This window comes from Monodelphis domestica, chromosome 1, assembly GCF_027887165.1.
Source record: "Monodelphis domestica isolate mMonDom1 chromosome 1, mMonDom1.pri, whole genome shotgun sequence".
Taxonomy (NCBI): Eukaryota; Metazoa; Chordata; class Mammalia; order Didelphimorphia; family Didelphidae; genus Monodelphis; species Monodelphis domestica.
This window is the reverse complement of record NC_077227.1, coordinates 594931768-594951117: the sequence shown is the minus strand read 5'-3', so window position 1 is coordinate 594951117 and position 19350 is coordinate 594931768. Positions and strand designations below refer to the sequence as shown.

The 19350-nt window shown below is 36.0% G+C and overlaps 1 protein-coding gene across 1 annotated transcript in view; it reads right to left on the bottom strand.

Moving 5' to 3' along the window:
* Positions 1–7538: 7538 nt before the first annotated feature.
* Positions 7539–19350, bottom strand: part of LOC130457302 (zinc finger BED domain-containing protein 5-like) — a 28905-nt gene continuing 17093 nt past the window's right edge. The window contains 1 exon segment of the mRNA XM_056817723.1: positions 7539–7718. Within this exon segment, the coding sequence (XP_056673701.1) occupies positions 7539–7718 (180 nt within the window).

Genomic DNA, 19350 nt, shown 5'->3' with positions numbered 1-19350 from the left:
GAAGCATTCTATTTCTGAAGAAATAGCTTAATAAGTATGAATATTACTGAATAATAAAAAATTAACAATTTATTAAATCATAAAATAGCTTAATTGGTATCAAAACATCACTGTGAGCTATTAATGTCATTAATAACATTAATGTACAACAAATTTAAAGAATCCAGTAGTGTAGTAAATGTGTTGAGCTATATGGTAATAATTTTGGTGACTTGGGTTTGTAATTTATAAAATGAGGGTTATAGAGAGGTAATTGAGGTTCAAAAAAGTTAAGAGACTTGTTGGTGGTCACACAAATAGTAAGCCTCAGAGACAGAATTTGAATATGAATAATGACTATTAATCTAGCACTATTGCCTCTTGACATTACATTTCATTATCTGTAGGATTCAGTTAAAACCATATATAGAGGATATATAATAGTCCTGAATGCCTATATCAATGAGGAAGAAATTTGATTCTGTACTTTTAAAAACCCAGAAGAGGTATAAAACAGTATGGCCAGAGAAAACTGCAAAGGGGCAATGACCAAGATCAGGGAAGAAATCAACATTATTGAAAATAATAGCTCTAGTGAAATGCGAACTAAATGCAAGAGCTATTTTTTTTTAAGGAAACTGATAAACAATTTAACCCATCAGTTTTTAAAAAGAAAGCCTAAATCACTAAAATTAGAAATGAGAAATTTTGAGGATAAAATAAATCAAGAAAATTATCAGAGATGAGTACAGAGATAGCTTTATGCTAATATGTTTGAGGCTCTAAAGCAAAAGATGACTAAATTCACAGAATTAAATGTGAATAATGTAAATAGTTTAATCTTGGAAAAATAAATCACATAAACAAGTAAATACTTGCTCTAAAAAAAAGTAGCACCAGACTCAGATGACTCATAAATGCTAAATCAAAAGTAGAAGTAATGTATATTGTTACCAACCAACCTGTTCATACTCTTTTCAAAATTTTCTCGCATCACTGTCATTTATTTTTCCAATTTCCCCTCTACCATTCTTAGTTCTTTCTTTACTGCTTCTAAAAATTCTTGTTGGGCTTAGATCCACTGAGCATTTTTCTTTGAAGTGTTGATTGTCGCTATTTTCACATTGTTATCTTCTTCAGAGTTTATGCCTTGGTCTTACCTGCCTCAGAAGCAACCTTTTATAGCCAATTGTTATTATTTTTTTTTACTTGAAACTTTATATTTAAGTTGAGCTCTGCTCACCAATGGGTGAGGAGGCATTGTCCCAAGCTTTGGGCTTCTATTAGCGCTGCTGTTTTCAGAGCTAGTCTGCAAGTTTTTGGTGCTTCCAAGTTGGTATGATACTAGGAGAACTTTGGTCACTGCTGTCCTGGTCTGTGCTCTGAAATGTACTCAGGAAAGGCCCCTGGTCACCAAGAGTTATGAGCACTAGTATTTCTTTTTGCCTTAGAAATGCAACCAGACTCCCTTTGCTTTTTTTGTGACAGACCATCAGCATTCATCTCTACCCTAGAACTATGACTTAGAGCTGTGAATGGGGAATATAGTTGCCAATCCATGTCAACTGTACCAAGTGCCAGCAAAGGAATCCCCTATAATCTCTTGAATGAGTTGTTCAACTCCCTTATCATTTCTGAGCTTAACAAACTGCTGAAGCTACTTTTGCTGTTGTAACTGCTATTGCCACTGACCCTTTTGAGGAAGACCTCTGTCCTGGCACCATAGACTTCTGCTGAATTGTTGGGAGAGTTCAACTGGGTGGCTGCCCTAAATCTGCCATCTTGGTTAACCCCCACTGTTCTATCTTTATCAAGGAGACCTGCTAATCTCTGTATCAGTACCTGACTTTACAAGGATGCAGATAGACACAACCAATCAGATATCTCTACCAACAAGAAAGAAAATCTCATCCCTTCCACCAAAAGAAACCATATGACAATCCTCTATCCTACTCACCTGCTGTTCTGTTTTTATCCACTTTGCATAAACTATAACAAGTCTTATAAACCCCTCCTTGGGGCCTTTTGGCTTGCTGAGTTTGGAACTTTGTTGTCTCTATCTTAATTTCGATTGTTGTATTAATAATGAACCAAGATTTGAGCCAACCTATATTAGTAAATGCATTTGAATAATCCTAAAGGAATGGATTCCAAGGCATGTAATGAATGGGATTCTCCAGAAGCCATGTATATTAAATTTAAGTGAATTTGTTCATGTTAAATTTATATTAAAATTAGGTGAATTTATTAATCAGCTACTCAAGAAAATCTAACTAGGCAATAGATGTCCCACCCCCCACCCCCAGTCTGGATGCCCAAGAACACAAGTGGGGCAAAAAGCAGGGTCCAACAGAGAGGCAAAAGCACAGCCAACTAGGAAGGAGAGATGGATAAGCAAGAGACAACATGCCAGAAGAGAAGGACTTCCTGTGGTACAAGCCAATATATATCCCTTGTGATATCATCATTCAGACCCTTCCTAGGACTCTTCTGTTTAGACTTTTTAGAAAATAGTCACACAAGAAGTAGATTCAGAGATATCAACCCCTCCCCATCACAGGAAGGGGAGTATACTAAGGATGCCAACACATTTTACCATGTGGCCAGACCACTGTAGTCCAAAATGGCACCTGCCTAACTAGAGTTTGTTGACTTCATCATCCAAGAGAGTTCTTGTTTATAGATAAAAAAGGAACAGGTCTCCACCCTGCCTTCCAATAAAAGAGAGCCCAGGGAGATGACCTGAAATCTGGGAGTAAATTACTTTAACTTGGAAGTTGGCTGACCTTCAGAGTTTTGAAGAAAATTATTATAGTTCAATATTCATTTTCCACAGTCATAAGCAGCAATCATACTTGAACCACTCCATACCACTACCAAATCCTAACTTTGTACTCAATACCAAACAAAACATTCTCTAATTGAGGTTAAAGGAGTATATAGATCAATTTATTTCTATGAATACCTTCTTAAGGAACCCACCAATCACCTCTTCTCCCCCCAAATCCCAGGAATGTCATAGTCAAAATCCAAATGTCTTTCCTATGTCAAAGAAAATCTAGTATATCCAGCAAGGAACATTTCAAGTTCCAAGAAACCACAAACAGCATCACACAAAATCTGGCAGATCCTAATATAACTGAGAAGGTATCTTGAGATAAAAATATTTCAAAAGGCAAAAGAGTATAAGCAATAATAACTTACCAAGAAAAGTGGAACACAATCCCATAGGTTAAAAAAAATGAATCTGACAGAATAAAGGGCTTTCAGGCACTTATAAGATGAGAGGAGAGTAGGAACTTTGAAAAAGAAAAAGAAACCTAAAAAAGTAAATTTATTTGAACAATTAGAGGGGATTGTGTGATGTAGTATTCAAAGAAGGGAAAAAGAAACAATGTCCTTTTAGAACTTTAATATTCTCAATGGGTATTGAAAGGGATAAATTAATAAAAACAGAGGTCCTTTCAAAGGAGAGCTGGATTAGTTCTTTTCTGAGAGTTTTAAGAGAGGAAAGAGGAGTAAAGGCTAGGGCTAATTTCACTATTATTTAAAGAAGATGGAAGCTACATTAGAAGAAGAAAATACAAATATGGAAAATGGGCAAGGAATTGGGTATCGGATAAATCTCTTAACTGAGATGGGAAAAGGAGCATTGAATATGTGCACAAATAGTTTGTTAGATACATATCAAATTCTATGCAAGGAAACAATCTGGGAACCAGAGGGGTTAAGAGGAAGGATAGGGGGCAGCTGGGTGGCTCAGTGCATTGAGAACCAGGCCTAGAGATGAGAGGTCCTAGTTTCAAATCTAGCCTCTGACACTTCCTAGCTGTATGACCCTGGGCAAGTTACTTAACACCCATTGCCTAGCCCTTACCACTCTTCTGCCTTGGAGCCAATAATAGAAAGATAACAATAAGAAAATAAACTTCCTGGTCTTAAAGAGAGTGATTTGAAAGAGAATTTTTTTAAAAAGGGGGAAAAAAACAAACAGAACTAGAATTTGGGATGGGGATGGAGTGTCCCATAAATTGGAAAATGGTGGGATAATTTGTGCTTCATGAATACAGTAAAATATTATGCCATAAGAAATGATAAGCAATGACTTCAGGAAATCCTCTGCCGTATGAACTTAAGCAAAATGAAGTGTGCAGAACTAGAACAAATTTTATAAGGACAACATTGTCAAGAGAAAAATGGCTCCAAAAGCTTAAATATCACCAAGACAGCAGTGGATAGAACTAATCCAGCCTCAAGTCACTTACTCACTGTGTGACCTGGGGCAAGTCAGTTAATTTCTGTTTGATTCAGTTTCCTTTCCTATAAAATGGGAATGATAATAGCGTCTTCCCAGGCTTGTTGTGAGGACTAAATGTCACAATAAATGTAAAACTCTTAGAATAGTTCCTGGCACAGTTGTTATTATTATTTGGTGCCAGGGTTTTGTTTTTGTTTTTTGTTTTTTCTCAATTCTTAATAGAGCTGGGGCTACAGAGTCAGGGAATTTAAATATAGTGATGCAAAAAATAAAATAACCATTGAAAAAAATTTTAATGCACAGAAGATCAGAAGGAAGCATAGACAAGCAGGACACTTCTGAAAGTAACATATGGAATACATGTATATTCGCACACATATATACATATTCTGTATGTGTGTACATATTATTGTTGCTCAGTCATTTCAATTACTTCCAACTCTTCATGACCCTCTTTTTGGGGTTTTCTTGGCAAAGATACTGGAGTCACACAATATCCACTGCACTACTGAGCTGCCCCAGTATATGTATCCATCTAGGTAGAGGTACACATATATAGGTTTATTGAGTCAATTAATCCCCACCTTTTGCTGAAAAGGAAATTTTCTAATTCCAATTTCACTTTTTAAAATTCTGAACTTTTAACACCTAAAGGAACAGAGAATACAAAAGAGGATTGTATATGAAACTGTGAGTTTCTATTTAACCCTTTCAGTTTTATACACACACACACACACACACACACACAAAGATACTAGCTGTTGTGATATTTAAATAGTTGAGGGGCTTAGATTGTTGTAGATAAAAGAGTTGGGGGCCATAAACTGTTATAATTAAAATTGGTGAAGTCAGGGAAAGGGAAACAATTATGAATATGCCCAAGTCAATTGGGTTTTATAGAGATTTTAATTAACAATATAATGAGTAATCAAAGAAAGAGAGAGTAAGAAAGGAATAAGTATGAAGGGCCTCAAGCCAATATGGCCTAGACCTGAGTCTTAAAAGAGAAATCAGTTTTTTAACACTCACCACAAGGTCTGACTAAACAAGGATACTAGTGACACCAGGCCAGCATCCTTCCTCAAAGAGTCTTCCAGCCAGAGATTGTTTCAAAGGGCCTCTCTCTCAAGAGCCTCCAGAGCTCCTACCCCAGAGGGACAGAGTCCCTCAGAGGAGCTCCTCAAGGAGCTCTCCTTCAGAATGAGATTTCCTCCAAGAGCACTTCTCCTCAAAGAGATCTATCTCCAAGGAAAGAGCCCTCAAGCATCAGTCCTCAAGGAAATGAGTCTCTCAGAATGAGATCCTCCAGAATGCGAATCAGAAATCGAGATTTTTGAATGAGATCCAAGCTCTTATTTTTAAGGGCAAAATCTCCTCTGTCACCTCCCCTAAGTCCTTACATCTACCAATCAATCACTGTAGATATTTCTAAAGGACTGCCCATTTTGAATTCACAGCTGAGTAGTTTTAATCTCTTTAGTAAGTCAGAAAAAAATGCTGCTGTGTCGACAAATTTCATTAAGAAAAAACCTCTGAATAAGTTATCACCCTTTTAGGTTTAAGTAGTTTACAAGTTTCCCCACCTTTATAGGTACTTAGTATCCCATTGTATCAATTCTAAAACAGTCATGACTCAAAGAACTTCCTGTCCCTTCCATAAGCATGGATCAAAGTACTTTCATTGTTTAGCAAGCAGTTTTCTGTCCTAAAGCAGTCTTAAGTAGGGTGGAGCAGGGACACTCCCATAGCTAGGAGCCCCCACACTCAAGTAGAGTTCTCACCATCTGCTAGGGAATTTTTTTAAGTAGAAGATTCCCCAATGGGGGAAATCCCTAACATTCATAAGTCTGAGAAATTTTTAAGGTTTACACTGTGTGACTCTGGGCAAGGCACATAATAAACAGGTTTATTTTAGTTTTCTCATCTTTAAAATGAGCTGGAAAAGGAAATGGCAAACCACTCCAGTATCTTTGCCAAAAAAAAAAAAATCCCAAATGGGGTCATAGAGAATCAGACATAACTGAAAAAACTGAATAAAACATATATGTATATATATATATAAAATATATATGCATTACATAACACATGTAATAATTCTACATATATACTTTAAAAGTAGGGATAGTGGCAATGGATTGATTGTTGTCCTTAAAACTTGAAAGGGACCAAAATGGCATCACAACATTAAGGTAAATGCACAGTGTGTTCATCTGTGGCTGGTCAGACCAATATGAGTTCAGAAGGCTCTACTACAAGTTGGACACAAAAAGCCCATATGAACATTTGTAACAGAAATTTTTGTGTCTCACATTTCTTTTGAGCTATTGAAATTCTGCTTTACTCATAGAGCACAGTGTATGGGCACTCCATGCTGGATGGTCCTATGCCAGTGCCTCAATACTACTAAATTTATTCTGAGAGACCTTGAGAGTATCCTTGTATCACATCTTCTGACCTCTGTGTGAGCACTTGCATTGTATGAGTTCTCCTTAAAATAGTCTTTTATAATTTGTTTTTTAAAGCATACTATTTTTCTTTTTTTGGGATTTTTGGGGGGTCTGTGTTTTGTTTCACAAGATAACTAACATGGAAATGTGTTTTACATGATTGCATATATACAACCAATATCAAATTGCCTGCCATCTCAGGGAGTAAGGCAGGGAAACAATTTGAACATAGTCTTTTAAGAAAACATACATTTGTTATTCAAACAATGGTGGGCAGTCCATCAGAATTATCCTCTCTAAAGTAGAGTTTTGAAAGAGATGACTGAATGGTATAAAATTAAGTGTATAATTCTCAAAGTAAATAATTTAGTTTACACCCCCCCATATTCTCAAAATAAAGCACCCCATTTTACACCCCCCACCAGATATGAAATTTGTAAATAAGTTTGTTTTCAGCTTCAAGGAATTTTGGATTATTTTAGGATGAAACTATCTCACTTCAAGGATATCATCAAGGCTAAAGAAACATGGGAAAGCCCAATTTCAGCTGCCTCCCTTATCTTGTCCTTGAAAATTTAGGGTTATACCCTTACTCCCTCCCATATGATAAGCTCATGTATTTTGCTATTTGGGGGTAGACTTCATACCTAGATTGTAAGTTTTGGCCTCTAGTCAAAGGGAAGCCGGACAAAGGGGGGGGGGGGGGGGAATCTCCTGTCAGGAACTTAGAAAATGTCTGTATTTGCACCCAGACAGGCATTTGCATTTTAGCATCAGGCCTTTCCTCATGAGGAAAAGAAATAAACTTCTGTCTCTTCTACTCTCATTCTCTGACTCCAGGTTTTTTTTTTTATTTAAGTGAGGGGGACATTCGTGCTTGCCTTTGTATTACAAGGTTGGTGCATTGGCCAGAAATCCTGGAACTGTGGAGAGATCCTCAGTTCCCTCCCTTGGTGGGCAAGGACATCCAACTGGCCATTTCTGATAGCCTCTTGGAGGAGGGGCCCTGGAAGAGCTTCTGCCAGTCTCCAAGCCTGAAGGGAGTAGAAAACAGAGAATGTCCGGACCATGAAGCTATGACAAGGACCATGTAAGTTTGTGCACACAGGCCCACATCCCAAACCTGTTGAGATTTTGCAAGATGGAAACACCTTGGCTAGATTGCAAGATATTCTGGGCTGGGAATCTCAGGAGTGAGCAACTAGATCCCAAAAGAGAGATGGGTGAGAGCCTGGTGAGTTTGAGGAGTAAGCAAACTAGAGTTTTAGCTTGCAAGACACCTGAGGTTGGTGTCTGCTGGCAAGAATTTGACAGAGTTCTAGACATCTTGATTTTAATACGGGTAAAGATCCGGGATAGGCCAAGAGAGAAAGAATCTCAGAAATAATAGGAATTTAGATAAAAGGAATCGAAGGAAAATTAGAAAATTGGATGATTTGCCAAAATACAAGGATAAAGATAAAAGGGTAACGATTGAGTACTGTTGATAAAAATGCCATGCTTTGGCCCAGGTACAGCTCCTTACAAGACTGGGTATGTCAGCTCCTAAACCTTTATGTTAATAACAAGCAGCCCTGAAGTGAGGAAAAGTGTATTTATGCTATCTTCTGGCCACCAGAAGTAGGAACTTCACCTCAGGGGATAGTGCACATGCACCTGCTCCCTTGCTTGTTATGGCTGTGGGAAAGTTGGACACTTGAAGAAAAATTGCCCTGAGAAACTAAAGGAACAGAAGGTCTTCTCTCTCACAGAGTTGGGAGACTAAAAGAACCAGGGGGCAAAAATCACTTTTCTGATAGATACTAGGGTCGTCAGATACTCCCTTATTGTGCTGCCCCAGGAGTTAAGCTTAGTAACAGAAAACTTATTGTGGCAGGAATGAAAGGGAAGAATTTCCCTGTTCCCCTTACTCATACAATGATTGTAGAATATGTGTAAAAAGGAAATGAATGATTTTTCTGCTGTACCACCAAATAGCTATTATTGCAAGAAAAACCCAAGCCCTGTCTCCTGCTATGGCAGATATGAGAATGGGGGTTGGAGACAAGCAGATTGAGAATGGTATGTGGGGGAAGGGACCCTGGGACTAATTGAAACCTGAAGAAAAGCTTAAACTGCTTGTTGTCTGTCTTTTTAAAGCTGCATTGTTGTATGCACATAAGCTAAACAGTTGGAAAAAATTCTGTGATTTATGTTACAACGATGTCTCTCTCCCTGCATTCCTGAATGTTGGGGATATTAGGAGGGCAAGAGAGTGGGTTAAGAGGTTAAAAAGAACTTGATTTATGGATTTTGAGTTTCTCAAACTCTAGGATAGCTCAAAAAGTGAAAAGGAATTATTCAATGGGTTTTACCCACTGTTTTGGGAAAGATTAGAGGCAGGTAAGAAGATCTGTTCAAAATTTCTCCCTTTCTTTTCTACTGAGAGGGAAGCTGGAAAAAGGACAGGGAAAAGTATTTAATCTCTCAATTGCATTTCCTAAACAACATTTATTTAAAATTGGAATATATGTACATGTGGCCTTGAAAAATAACATCCTAATTCTTAATTGTGCTTGTTGAACTAAGCAACATTTTAAAATCTGAATATAAAGATTCAGGATTTAGTATTGCAAATTCTCTATCAGGTTTATAAGATTAGAGAAGGTATTTTCCCCCAAAACATTGCTATTTTGTACCAATCTATTTAAAGTGAACAAAATGGTTAAATGATTTAAAATTTTAAGTATATCATGAATGATATTCATCTTAGTGATTTAAAACTGAGAATTTACTTCTGTCTCTCCTAATCTTGAAAATGGGTAGCCAGCCTATTTGTCAGAAAGAGCTTGCTTTAAGTAAGACCAAGAAGCAATTCCACAGTAAACGATGAGAAACAAACTCATAATAATTATTGGCTATTTAATGAAAAGCAATGATTCATTAACATGTCAAAAATTTAGTACCAGCTTTATAGAAGAAAGAAGAAAAAAACATTAAGATTTTGTGCAATCCAAGGAAAGTGCTCACAAGTGAAAATGTTACAAGCATTGGGAAAGAAAAAGTTCCAAATCTGTAAATTTGATATGGAACATGTATCCGTAGTTTGGAATAATGATAAATGCTTTATGAAATATCATTAAGTGTCATATGGATTGCTGTTAAAATAAGTACTTTTGGGAGCAGCTGGGTAGCTCAGTGGATTGAGAGCCAGCCCTAGAGACAGGAGGTCCTAGGTTCAAATCTGGCCTCAGACACTTCCCAGCTGTGTGACCCTGGGCAAGTCACTTGACCCCCATTGCCTAGCCCTTACCACTCTTCTGCCTTGGAGTCAATACACAGTATTGACTCCAAGACGAAAGGTAAGGGTTTAAAAAAAAAGTACTTTTGGGATAAGAATGATTTCATTGTTTGAATATAAACATATGCTTGATGGAATTGCATATATCATGGATTTTCGAAAATCATAAACAATTTGTGAATATATACTATGGACTAAATTAAAGTCCTAGGTAAATTGGATAAAAAAAAATGTGCTAAGATATAGTGTTCAAATGATGCAATCTTTAAGAAGAAGAATCTGGATTCTTTGGGGCTACTAATTAACAGATTATTTGAATTGAAAAAGAAATCTACCCCCAAAAGGAGATAGCTTTATTGGGAATGACCTAGATGGGTTGGTGATAGAAAAAACCCAACTAGAGATTTTCCTAGGGCCAGAACAACCCTTTGAGTATATAAAAACAAAAGTTGATTGAGGATTAGGGAAATGGTAGATAAGGTCCTAAATCTATATAGCTTTATCTCCTCCCACCTTTCTATGCCCCCCCCCAATTGTGATTGCCCTTCTTGTCTTCTCAAGCCCTTCCTATCAACTTCCTGAGTTATCTAAACCCCAAACACCTGACTGTCTTAACCTAAATATTATAGATTGTCTCTAAAAGGCTAAAGATATATAGGACTCACAGATATAAGTCCTTACCCAAAGTCTGGGTTGCTTCCTAGGTAAACCCAAAGTCCCATGTGAAAAACCCTTGGGTTTAAAGTTATTTCAGCCAGGTCAGTTCTCAGCACGTCAGGGAAAGCCAGATCTTTTCCAAGGCAGTTCTCCAAACCCAGGAAGTTCCTAATCTTTCTACAAGATTAGTCTGTTCCCAAGAGATGGAAGAGCAAAAGTTCTACCTTCTAGCTCAGAGAAAAGCCAATTCAGGAGTGACCATTACATTCTGTAATTCCCAGGATCTTCCCCTCCAAAAACTTCTCCCTCCAGAATCTTCTCCCAGGGTTTGTGACTAAATTTGTCTCCTTTCCTCTTAAAGACAATCTATGCGTTTTTCCTATCCCTTATCCTTACATTCCATCCTCTGATCATTTGATTAAATCTATAGATTTGTCATATGCTCATCACTATATAAATCCCCTCTTATTCTAAGCCCATTCTATCTTACTTACCTAAAAATAAAACAAATAGTTCTTACCTCTCTATCATCTACCTTACACTAAGGAATTGGAGGAAAAGGAAATTCCAATAAACAATTACATAAAGGAAAACAAATACAAAGTTTGCAATAAGATTAGTAAAACTCAACATACAGAATGAAACAAAATATAACAAGAAAATAAAAATTGCAAAATGCAAACAGTTCCAAAACAGTTCTAAAACAAAATGATCTTTCACTGTAATACTAATATAGCTAAAAATCTTATAACAATCTCTTAAACATTGTAACTATTTTATCCTTACAAAATCCTCTCCTTAGAATCTTTAACTATTGTAAGGGTTAAAATATTAAAGGGTTGGACTAAATATATGAAAAATGTAATCAGGAGATATTATTACTCATGTCAGAATGACTTTTTATGGTAGTTTATTTACAAAAAGAGAGAGTGAAAATAGGGGAATCAGAGGTAATTACTCCAGCCCAATCTGAACCAAGCAGGGCTTCAGAGGTCCCAGCAAAAGGGGCCAGAGGTAAATTAAATAGGATTTTAGCCATGAGACTGCCTCCAAGACAAGGGACCTCTCTGTAGGCTAGTACCGCCAGAAAATCCATGGAAAGGGAGTCAACCTTGTTCACTCACCCATGTGGTAGTTCTAAGGGAAAATCAAAGAGCAGTCCGAGGCCCCAAGCTGGAGCTCCTCCAGGGCCAAGTTGAAGGTGAAATGGGTGGGTAGAATAATAGGTACTTAAATAAATAACATAACTAAATAACTATTTATTAAGCTAAGGGAAAGAAAGGAAGGGAATTGAGTAGATCTAAACTTAAACCCCAAATTAACAACTTTATGCTATTCTAATCAATTCCATAATTCCTACTTAAGATTAGAGAGGGCTTGTAGGAACAGGAACAAGGGGAAAGAAGTCTCACAACTGATGTCCTCTTCCTGATAGGTCTGGAGAAATCCCAATAGAGATCAGCAACATACAGGATCAAGAAGGGGAGTGATGGTTTAACACACACTGACCACGGGTATAATGTTAACCACTCTCTCTACCACTTCCTTAAGATATTTTTGCTTGAAGAAAAGTTCCACTCTCCTGGAAACTTCAAATCTCCTTCTTCAGAGAGCAGCTTCCCCAACTGTCCCCAGAGAGACAGTCTCCTCGGTGTTTCAGAAATTTCTCCCTCTGCCACTATACTTCCTGCTTTTAGCTTGCTCCCTTACAATAGTTCTGCCCTTTGCACAAAGCCTAAATTGTGTTGAAAAACTGGTATTTGTGCACTAACAAACTTATATTTTCCTTAAACTAAAATTTCTACCCAAAATAATAAACAACTGACACTCATCTATCTTATCCTATTTAATACTATCCTATTCTAGAGATTTTAATCAAGGAAAAGAAAAAAGGGAAAGTATACAATGAACAATTACAAAGTTCAAAATACAGATCAAAACAAGCAAATAACATCAAAATGCAAACACAAGTTTTATGCAAAACATTAAAATCATAAAATATTTTCTTACCGACTAATATAGAAAATTCTACTATTGTAATGCATAAAGAGCAAACAGAAAAAAGCTTTTGAAAAAATTAAGTCTTTAAAAAATTAAACCAAGCCATCAAATTTACTTATGCAAAATACATTTAACAATAGATGAAAATTAAACATAATCTTATTCTATGTTAGGAACTAAGCAAATATGATAGATTTACATAATATTCATATGTACATATAATACATATAATATATATACACATACACACTTCATGTTTACATGTGTGTTATATACATACAATATAATACAATTAATTCTGCAATCCTAACTATAATGCACACTATTTATATATTTGCATATGTATTTATATTTTCTGTGATCTGTTATGTGTTATGTAATGTATTTTGTTATGTATGTTGCAATGTATTTTGTAATGAAATTCAGTATCTTACCTTATCCTATCAATCTTACCTCTAATCTATCAATCTGTAGACCTATCTCAATAAAGTCTCCTATCTACCTATATTCCTATACTAATTCCATACTAAGTAGCTAACTATTCTTTGTTAGTTACTAACTACTTTATAACTAATTATAACATTGTAAGTACCTAGCTTTACATTGTTTCACTCATTCAACAAGTTAATCAATGTATCCTAACCATGTTTGTTTTGTGTATATGCATTTGTTATGTTGTTATTCATGCTATGTTATATTTTGTTAGTATTATGTCATTGTTACTGTTGTGCTACTGTTGTATGCAACATACTTACCAAAACTTAAGATTTTTCCTTTTTCTCCTCTTGTTTGAAGAATTCTTCTTCTCCAAAATCCTTGGTAGTAATATGTATTGATAAATGCTTATGAATATTGAAATGGGTGGGTAGAATAAGGAGACAAAACTATAAATATGTAACAAAATAAAAGTTTTATTTAAACTAAAGGAAGAAGGGAAAGAGAATTAGGGAATATCAAATTTTACACCCAAATCAGAGACTAAATCCCTAACAACTTTCTATAACTATTCTAAACTAACTCTTTAGTTACTATTTAAGATTAGGGAGGGGTTGTTAGGAGCAAGAACAAGGGCCAAAGTAATTCTCACAAAACTGGAGTCCTCTTTGGGTCTAGCAGAAGTCCCAGCAGAGGTTCACACAAGATCAGGAGGGGAATGATGATTTAACACAACATTGTCCACCTGTGTAATGTAATCACTCACTCAACCACTCCCTCAAGATGAATTCATTAAAGAAAGATCCAGTCTCCTGGCAGCTTCAAAGTCTCCTTCTTCAGAGAGGGCCAACTCCACTCACTCCCCGTTTCCTTCCCAGAGAGTCAACTGTCGGTCTTAACTGACTCTCAGCTTCTGAGTGGAGTTCTGGAATTTTGGCCAGTAGGATCTCCTGCTTTCAGCTTGCTCCTGCTAAAATCCCTTACAACAATATATGTTATGTTATGTTATGTTATATTACATTACCCAAATTCCTTAGAACCATTAGTCCATTAATCACTTGATTCTCTTCATTGAAAATTCTCTTCAAAGTCTTTGTTTGCTTAATAGTTATAAGTCTTTGAGTCTTTGTATAATGTCCATCAATTTTCTGAATCCTCCTCTTCAACTGCAATGTCCTCTTCCACTGGAATAGTCCTCTCCTTACTGATTTTTTTGACTACAGACTCTATTTGACTGATGAATTTCAGCTTTCCACAAACTCTTCTTCATTTTCTTCTTCAAGAATTTCTACATTTTCACTATCAATTCCATGAGCTAATTTAATATGTGAGCAATGATACCATGAATCTCTTCCTAATACTTTTACTGAAGATGGTGAAATGAACACAACTCTCTTGGTTGCTGATGTTTTTGCAAGAATTTTCACATACACCATATCACCTGGTTGAAAATTATGAAGAGAATAATCCAATGTACAAGATTGGATGAATACTCCCATATCGTGCAGTTCTCTAAGCCATTATAATGCACTTAAATATGAAGCAAATTGACATCTCCTCTGAAATAGTACAATTAGGATGTTATAATACAAATAGATTAGAAGGGGTTTTAGGGAAGAAACAGGGGAAATAACATTTAAATATTTTGATTTTTATTTAGTAGTGGGGGGGAGGGTAGGAATGAGGGAGAGGGAGATATGGCAGCTTAACCCCTATTTTAAACCACTATCTAATAATCTTATCTTAACTACAGTAAATTCCTATGGGCCAGTCCAACAGAAACTCGGGAGATCTCACATATAGAGTTTTTGGCAGGTAGATGCAGGTGTCCAAGTGGGAAGCCCAGAGAATGGCTGAAATCTCCCAGTCTTGTCCCTTACTCCTCCTAAGGGTATTGGGAAACTCTTATCCACTCTTGTTTCAGAGGGCTGCTTGTAAGATGATCCAAAGGTGCCCACAAGATCTCAGATCTGCTACCTCCAGTTTCCCTTTCTGCTGCAGACTCCCAAGTCAAGTAAACTGTCTCTCCAATGGTTTGGAACTTCTCCCCTGCCAGCTCTAGGGATTATCTGCCTGTCAATCATGCTTTGCAACCCATCACTACAATTCCCACTTTGCACAAAGCCTAAATTGTGTTGAAAACACTATTTTGGCATTTGTGCACAAACTAACTTACTTACAAATTACCTAAACTAAGATATCTACCCAAACAACAAACAACCTACACTCAACTATCTTAATCTACCTAATACTAACCTATCCTAAGGATTTTTATCAAGGAAAGGTAAACAAGGAATTAAATAATGAACAAATAAAATTTTAAACATATGCAAAAGCACATCAAGAGCAAAAGATGAACACAACTTTCATGCAAGCAACAAACTCATAAATATTACTCTTATCAACTAATGAACATTCTACTACTATTGTAATACATTAACATCAAACTCAGAGAAAAAAATTGAAAACTACAATAAACACATTGCATAAATTTTACACAGAAATTAAACCAAACATTAAACTCACTTATGCAAACTACATGTAACAACAGATAAAATTATACGTAAATGATGTATTTGCATAATGTACATATATAGTACACACATATAATATCTACATGCATGCTATACATGTACATGTATACACTCCATATTTCCCATATCATACAGATATGATATTACAGAGGTGTTGGTACAGTTTCTTGGGCAAAATGGGTTTTCCTCCCTCTGCTATACAGATTCCTTTGACTAATTTGGTGCCTAGTTGTTCTTGCCATTACTGAACTTCCTCTTGGCTATAGACTTGTCTGATATTGTGCTTCTCAAACAGAGAGAAATTCAGAACATGGATAGGACAAAATCTGTCAGCAAATTTCACAGTCACATCTGCTCTGTGATTGCCTTGGGATAATTCATCCTTGCCAGAAGAGTGTGCTTTTCATTGAATTACAGCCACTTCTTTTGGCAATTCCACTATTGTTGAGTTGTGATATGAGATTTTTGTATGCTATCTTTTTCCCAGCTGTTGTAACAAATCCAGTTTTTCCATGTTTGTCCAGTTGTGAATCATATGACAAAAGCATAGGCTGAATCTGTGTATATGTTGACCCTTTTTCCTTTTGACAGTTCAAATGCTTTTATGAGGGCTTTAATTTCTGCACCTTGAACACTGACATGACTTGATAGTGAAACATGCCGGAGTGTTTTGTTAATTGTTACTACAGTAGCTCCCGTGACCCTTCTTCCTCTGAAAACATAAGAGGAGCCATCAGAAAATATTTGTAAATTGGGATCTGGTTTTATGTTCTTCTCCCAATGGTAGATCAGAGATTAATGTAGCTGGGATTAGTGGTGCACATCTGTGTAAGGTCAGGTTGTCATTTTCAAGCAAAATAACTTCATACTGGGATGGCCTTGCTGATGTAAATGCATGCATACTCTGGGATTTCAGCAGTTTTTCTAGCTGGTATGCAGAAGATACATGGAGCATGCATTTGTTAAAGTAAGGAATTTGGGTATAGTTTTAGGGAAAGGGTAACATATAATAACAACAATATATATAAATGGGGTATATTTAATTTAAAAGAGTAAAGGGAATTAAGAAGGGTTAGGAGTGTCTAATAATAATGATAATCCACCTAAGTAATAGCTAAACTAAACTAAACTACAAATTACTAAGGGGTTATCAATGTCCACAGGGCCAGATTCTCACAAACTCCAGATGGTTAGGGTCAGACAGCAGGATCAAGTTGTAGTGTCCAAAAAGGGAGAAAGTTCTCACCATTCACAATGTCCACCACTGTGAAGGGAAACACTCATTCAACCTTTTGATAATCCAAAAGTCCTTGACAGTTCCTCAATTGGTTCTTCAGAGAGACCACTAGGCACACCTTCAAATCTGACTAGTTTCAGAGAGGGAGAGGTTTCCAACTGCCTTAGAATCCTGACCCAGAAAAGGTCTGTGGAATTGCACCATCCCAGGCTGCCAGCCTGCATTGCTATGCCCTGCTAGAAATCCTTTCTTACATTCCCCGCTTTGCACAAAACCAAAATTGTGTTGAAAAACACTATTTTGGCATTTGTGCACTAACTTACTTACATATTACTTAAACTAAAATATCTACCCAAAATAACAAACAGCCTACACTCAACTATATTATCCTATCTAATACTATCCTATTCAAGGGATTTAATCAAGAAAAGGAAAAAGGGGAAAGTATACAATGAATAATTACAAAGTTCAAAATACAGATCCAACATATGCAAAAGCACAACAAGCAAATAACATCAAAATCAAAATGCAAATACAAATACATGCAAACATCAAACTCATCAGGTAACACAAAACATTCTACTACTATTGTACTATATTAACATCAAACTTGGAGAAAAATTTTGAAAATTACACTACACACATTGATTTGATTTTACAAACATTAAACTTACTTATGAAAATACATGTAACAACAGATATAAATGAGCTATGTACATAATTTACACATGCATACACTTATATACATCTCATATTTATGCATGTTACATATATTATATATATACATGTACATACACTATAATATGATTAATTTATAAACCTATTATACACAGTATTTACATATATTTACATACCTAATTACAATTTTGTTTGCTATGTGATGTCATATGTCATTTGTGTTGTGTGATATATAATGTAGTGCAAGTCAGTATCTAATTTTCTTATCTACTTAATCCTACTTAACGAATCCCTATTGGCAAATTCTTTTAACTAGATTTCTATACTTAAATGAAATCTAAGTATCTAACTACATTTTGTTAATAACTAACTCATCTATAGCTAATTATAACACTGTTAGTACCCTAACTATACATTGTTTCACTCATTTAAGTAGTGATTCAATGTAATCTAACCATGTTTGTTTTCTGTTTATGTTTTGTTATGTTGTTTTGCTAGTGTAATGTCAGTGTTACTGTTATTTTAATGTTATGTTACTGTTGCATGCAATATATACTTACTACTACTGCGGATCTTTCCTTCTCTGCTCATCTTCTTTTGCTTGAAGAATTCTTCTTCTGGGGCTAGCTGTGTGGCTCAGTAGATTGAGAGCCAGGCCTATAGATGGGAGGTCCTAGGTTCAACTCTGGCCTCAAGACACTTCCCAGCTGTGTGACCCTGGGCAAGTCACTTGACCCCCATTGCCTAGCCCTTACCACTCTTCTGCCTTGGAGCCAATACACAGTATTGACTCCAAGATGGAAGGTAAGGGTTTGGAAAAAAAAAAAAGACGTCTTCTTCTGCAATTCCATAGTAATAAATATATTTATGTTTGTGTGTGAATAAGTGTTTGGGGTAATGTACCCAAAGTATCAATTCATTAGTCCATTAATCCTGTGATCCTCTTCATTGCAAATTTCTCAAAATCTTTAAATTTAAAAATTTTCAGTCTTTTAACAATGTCCATTAATTCCTGAATTCTCCTTTTGATCTGCATTGTCCTCTTCTATCCTCTTCCACAGGAATGGTGCTCTCCTTACTGATCTTTTTGACTGCAGACTCAATTTGACTGATGATTCTAACTTTCTACAATCTCTTCTTCTTCATTTTCTTCTTCAATGATTTGTACATTTTCATTATTTATACCATGTGCTAATTTGATATGTGAACAATGATACCATGAACTCTCTTGTGTTGCTGATATGGTATATGTCAAAAATTTTGCTAAAACATCTCCTGGTTTGTAATTATGCAGAGAATAATCCAAAGGACCAGTTTGAATTAATACTCCCATATCATGTAATTCTTTGAGTCTTTGTTGTAAAGCACTTAAGTAAGAAGCAAGTTGGTAATCTTCTCCTAAGAGAGATGTATAGCTGTCTTACAAGATTTTGCCTGTAGTGGAGCATATCCAAAGAGCATTTTATAAGATGATATATGTAAATCTGCTCTTGGTCTCTTATGTAGGTAAAACAAAGCTTTGGGAAGAATGGCCATTTGAGATGAGTTTCAGCACAGATCTTCCCCACCATAGTTTTTTATTTACCTGCTCCGCCTGACCTGAGCTTTGTGGGTGATAAAGAACATGATATTTTGGTGTTATTCCTAGATTCTCATAGACACTTTTCACAATGTCTTGGGTGAAATGAGATCCCTTAACAGTCTATGGTTAGTGGTACTTCAAATCTAGGTATAATTTCCTCAATCAACACTTTCACCACAAAGCTAGCTATATTTGTATTTGATGGAAAAGCTTCAGGCCATTTAGTCAATCTGTCAACAATGACCAGACAAAATTTGTATCT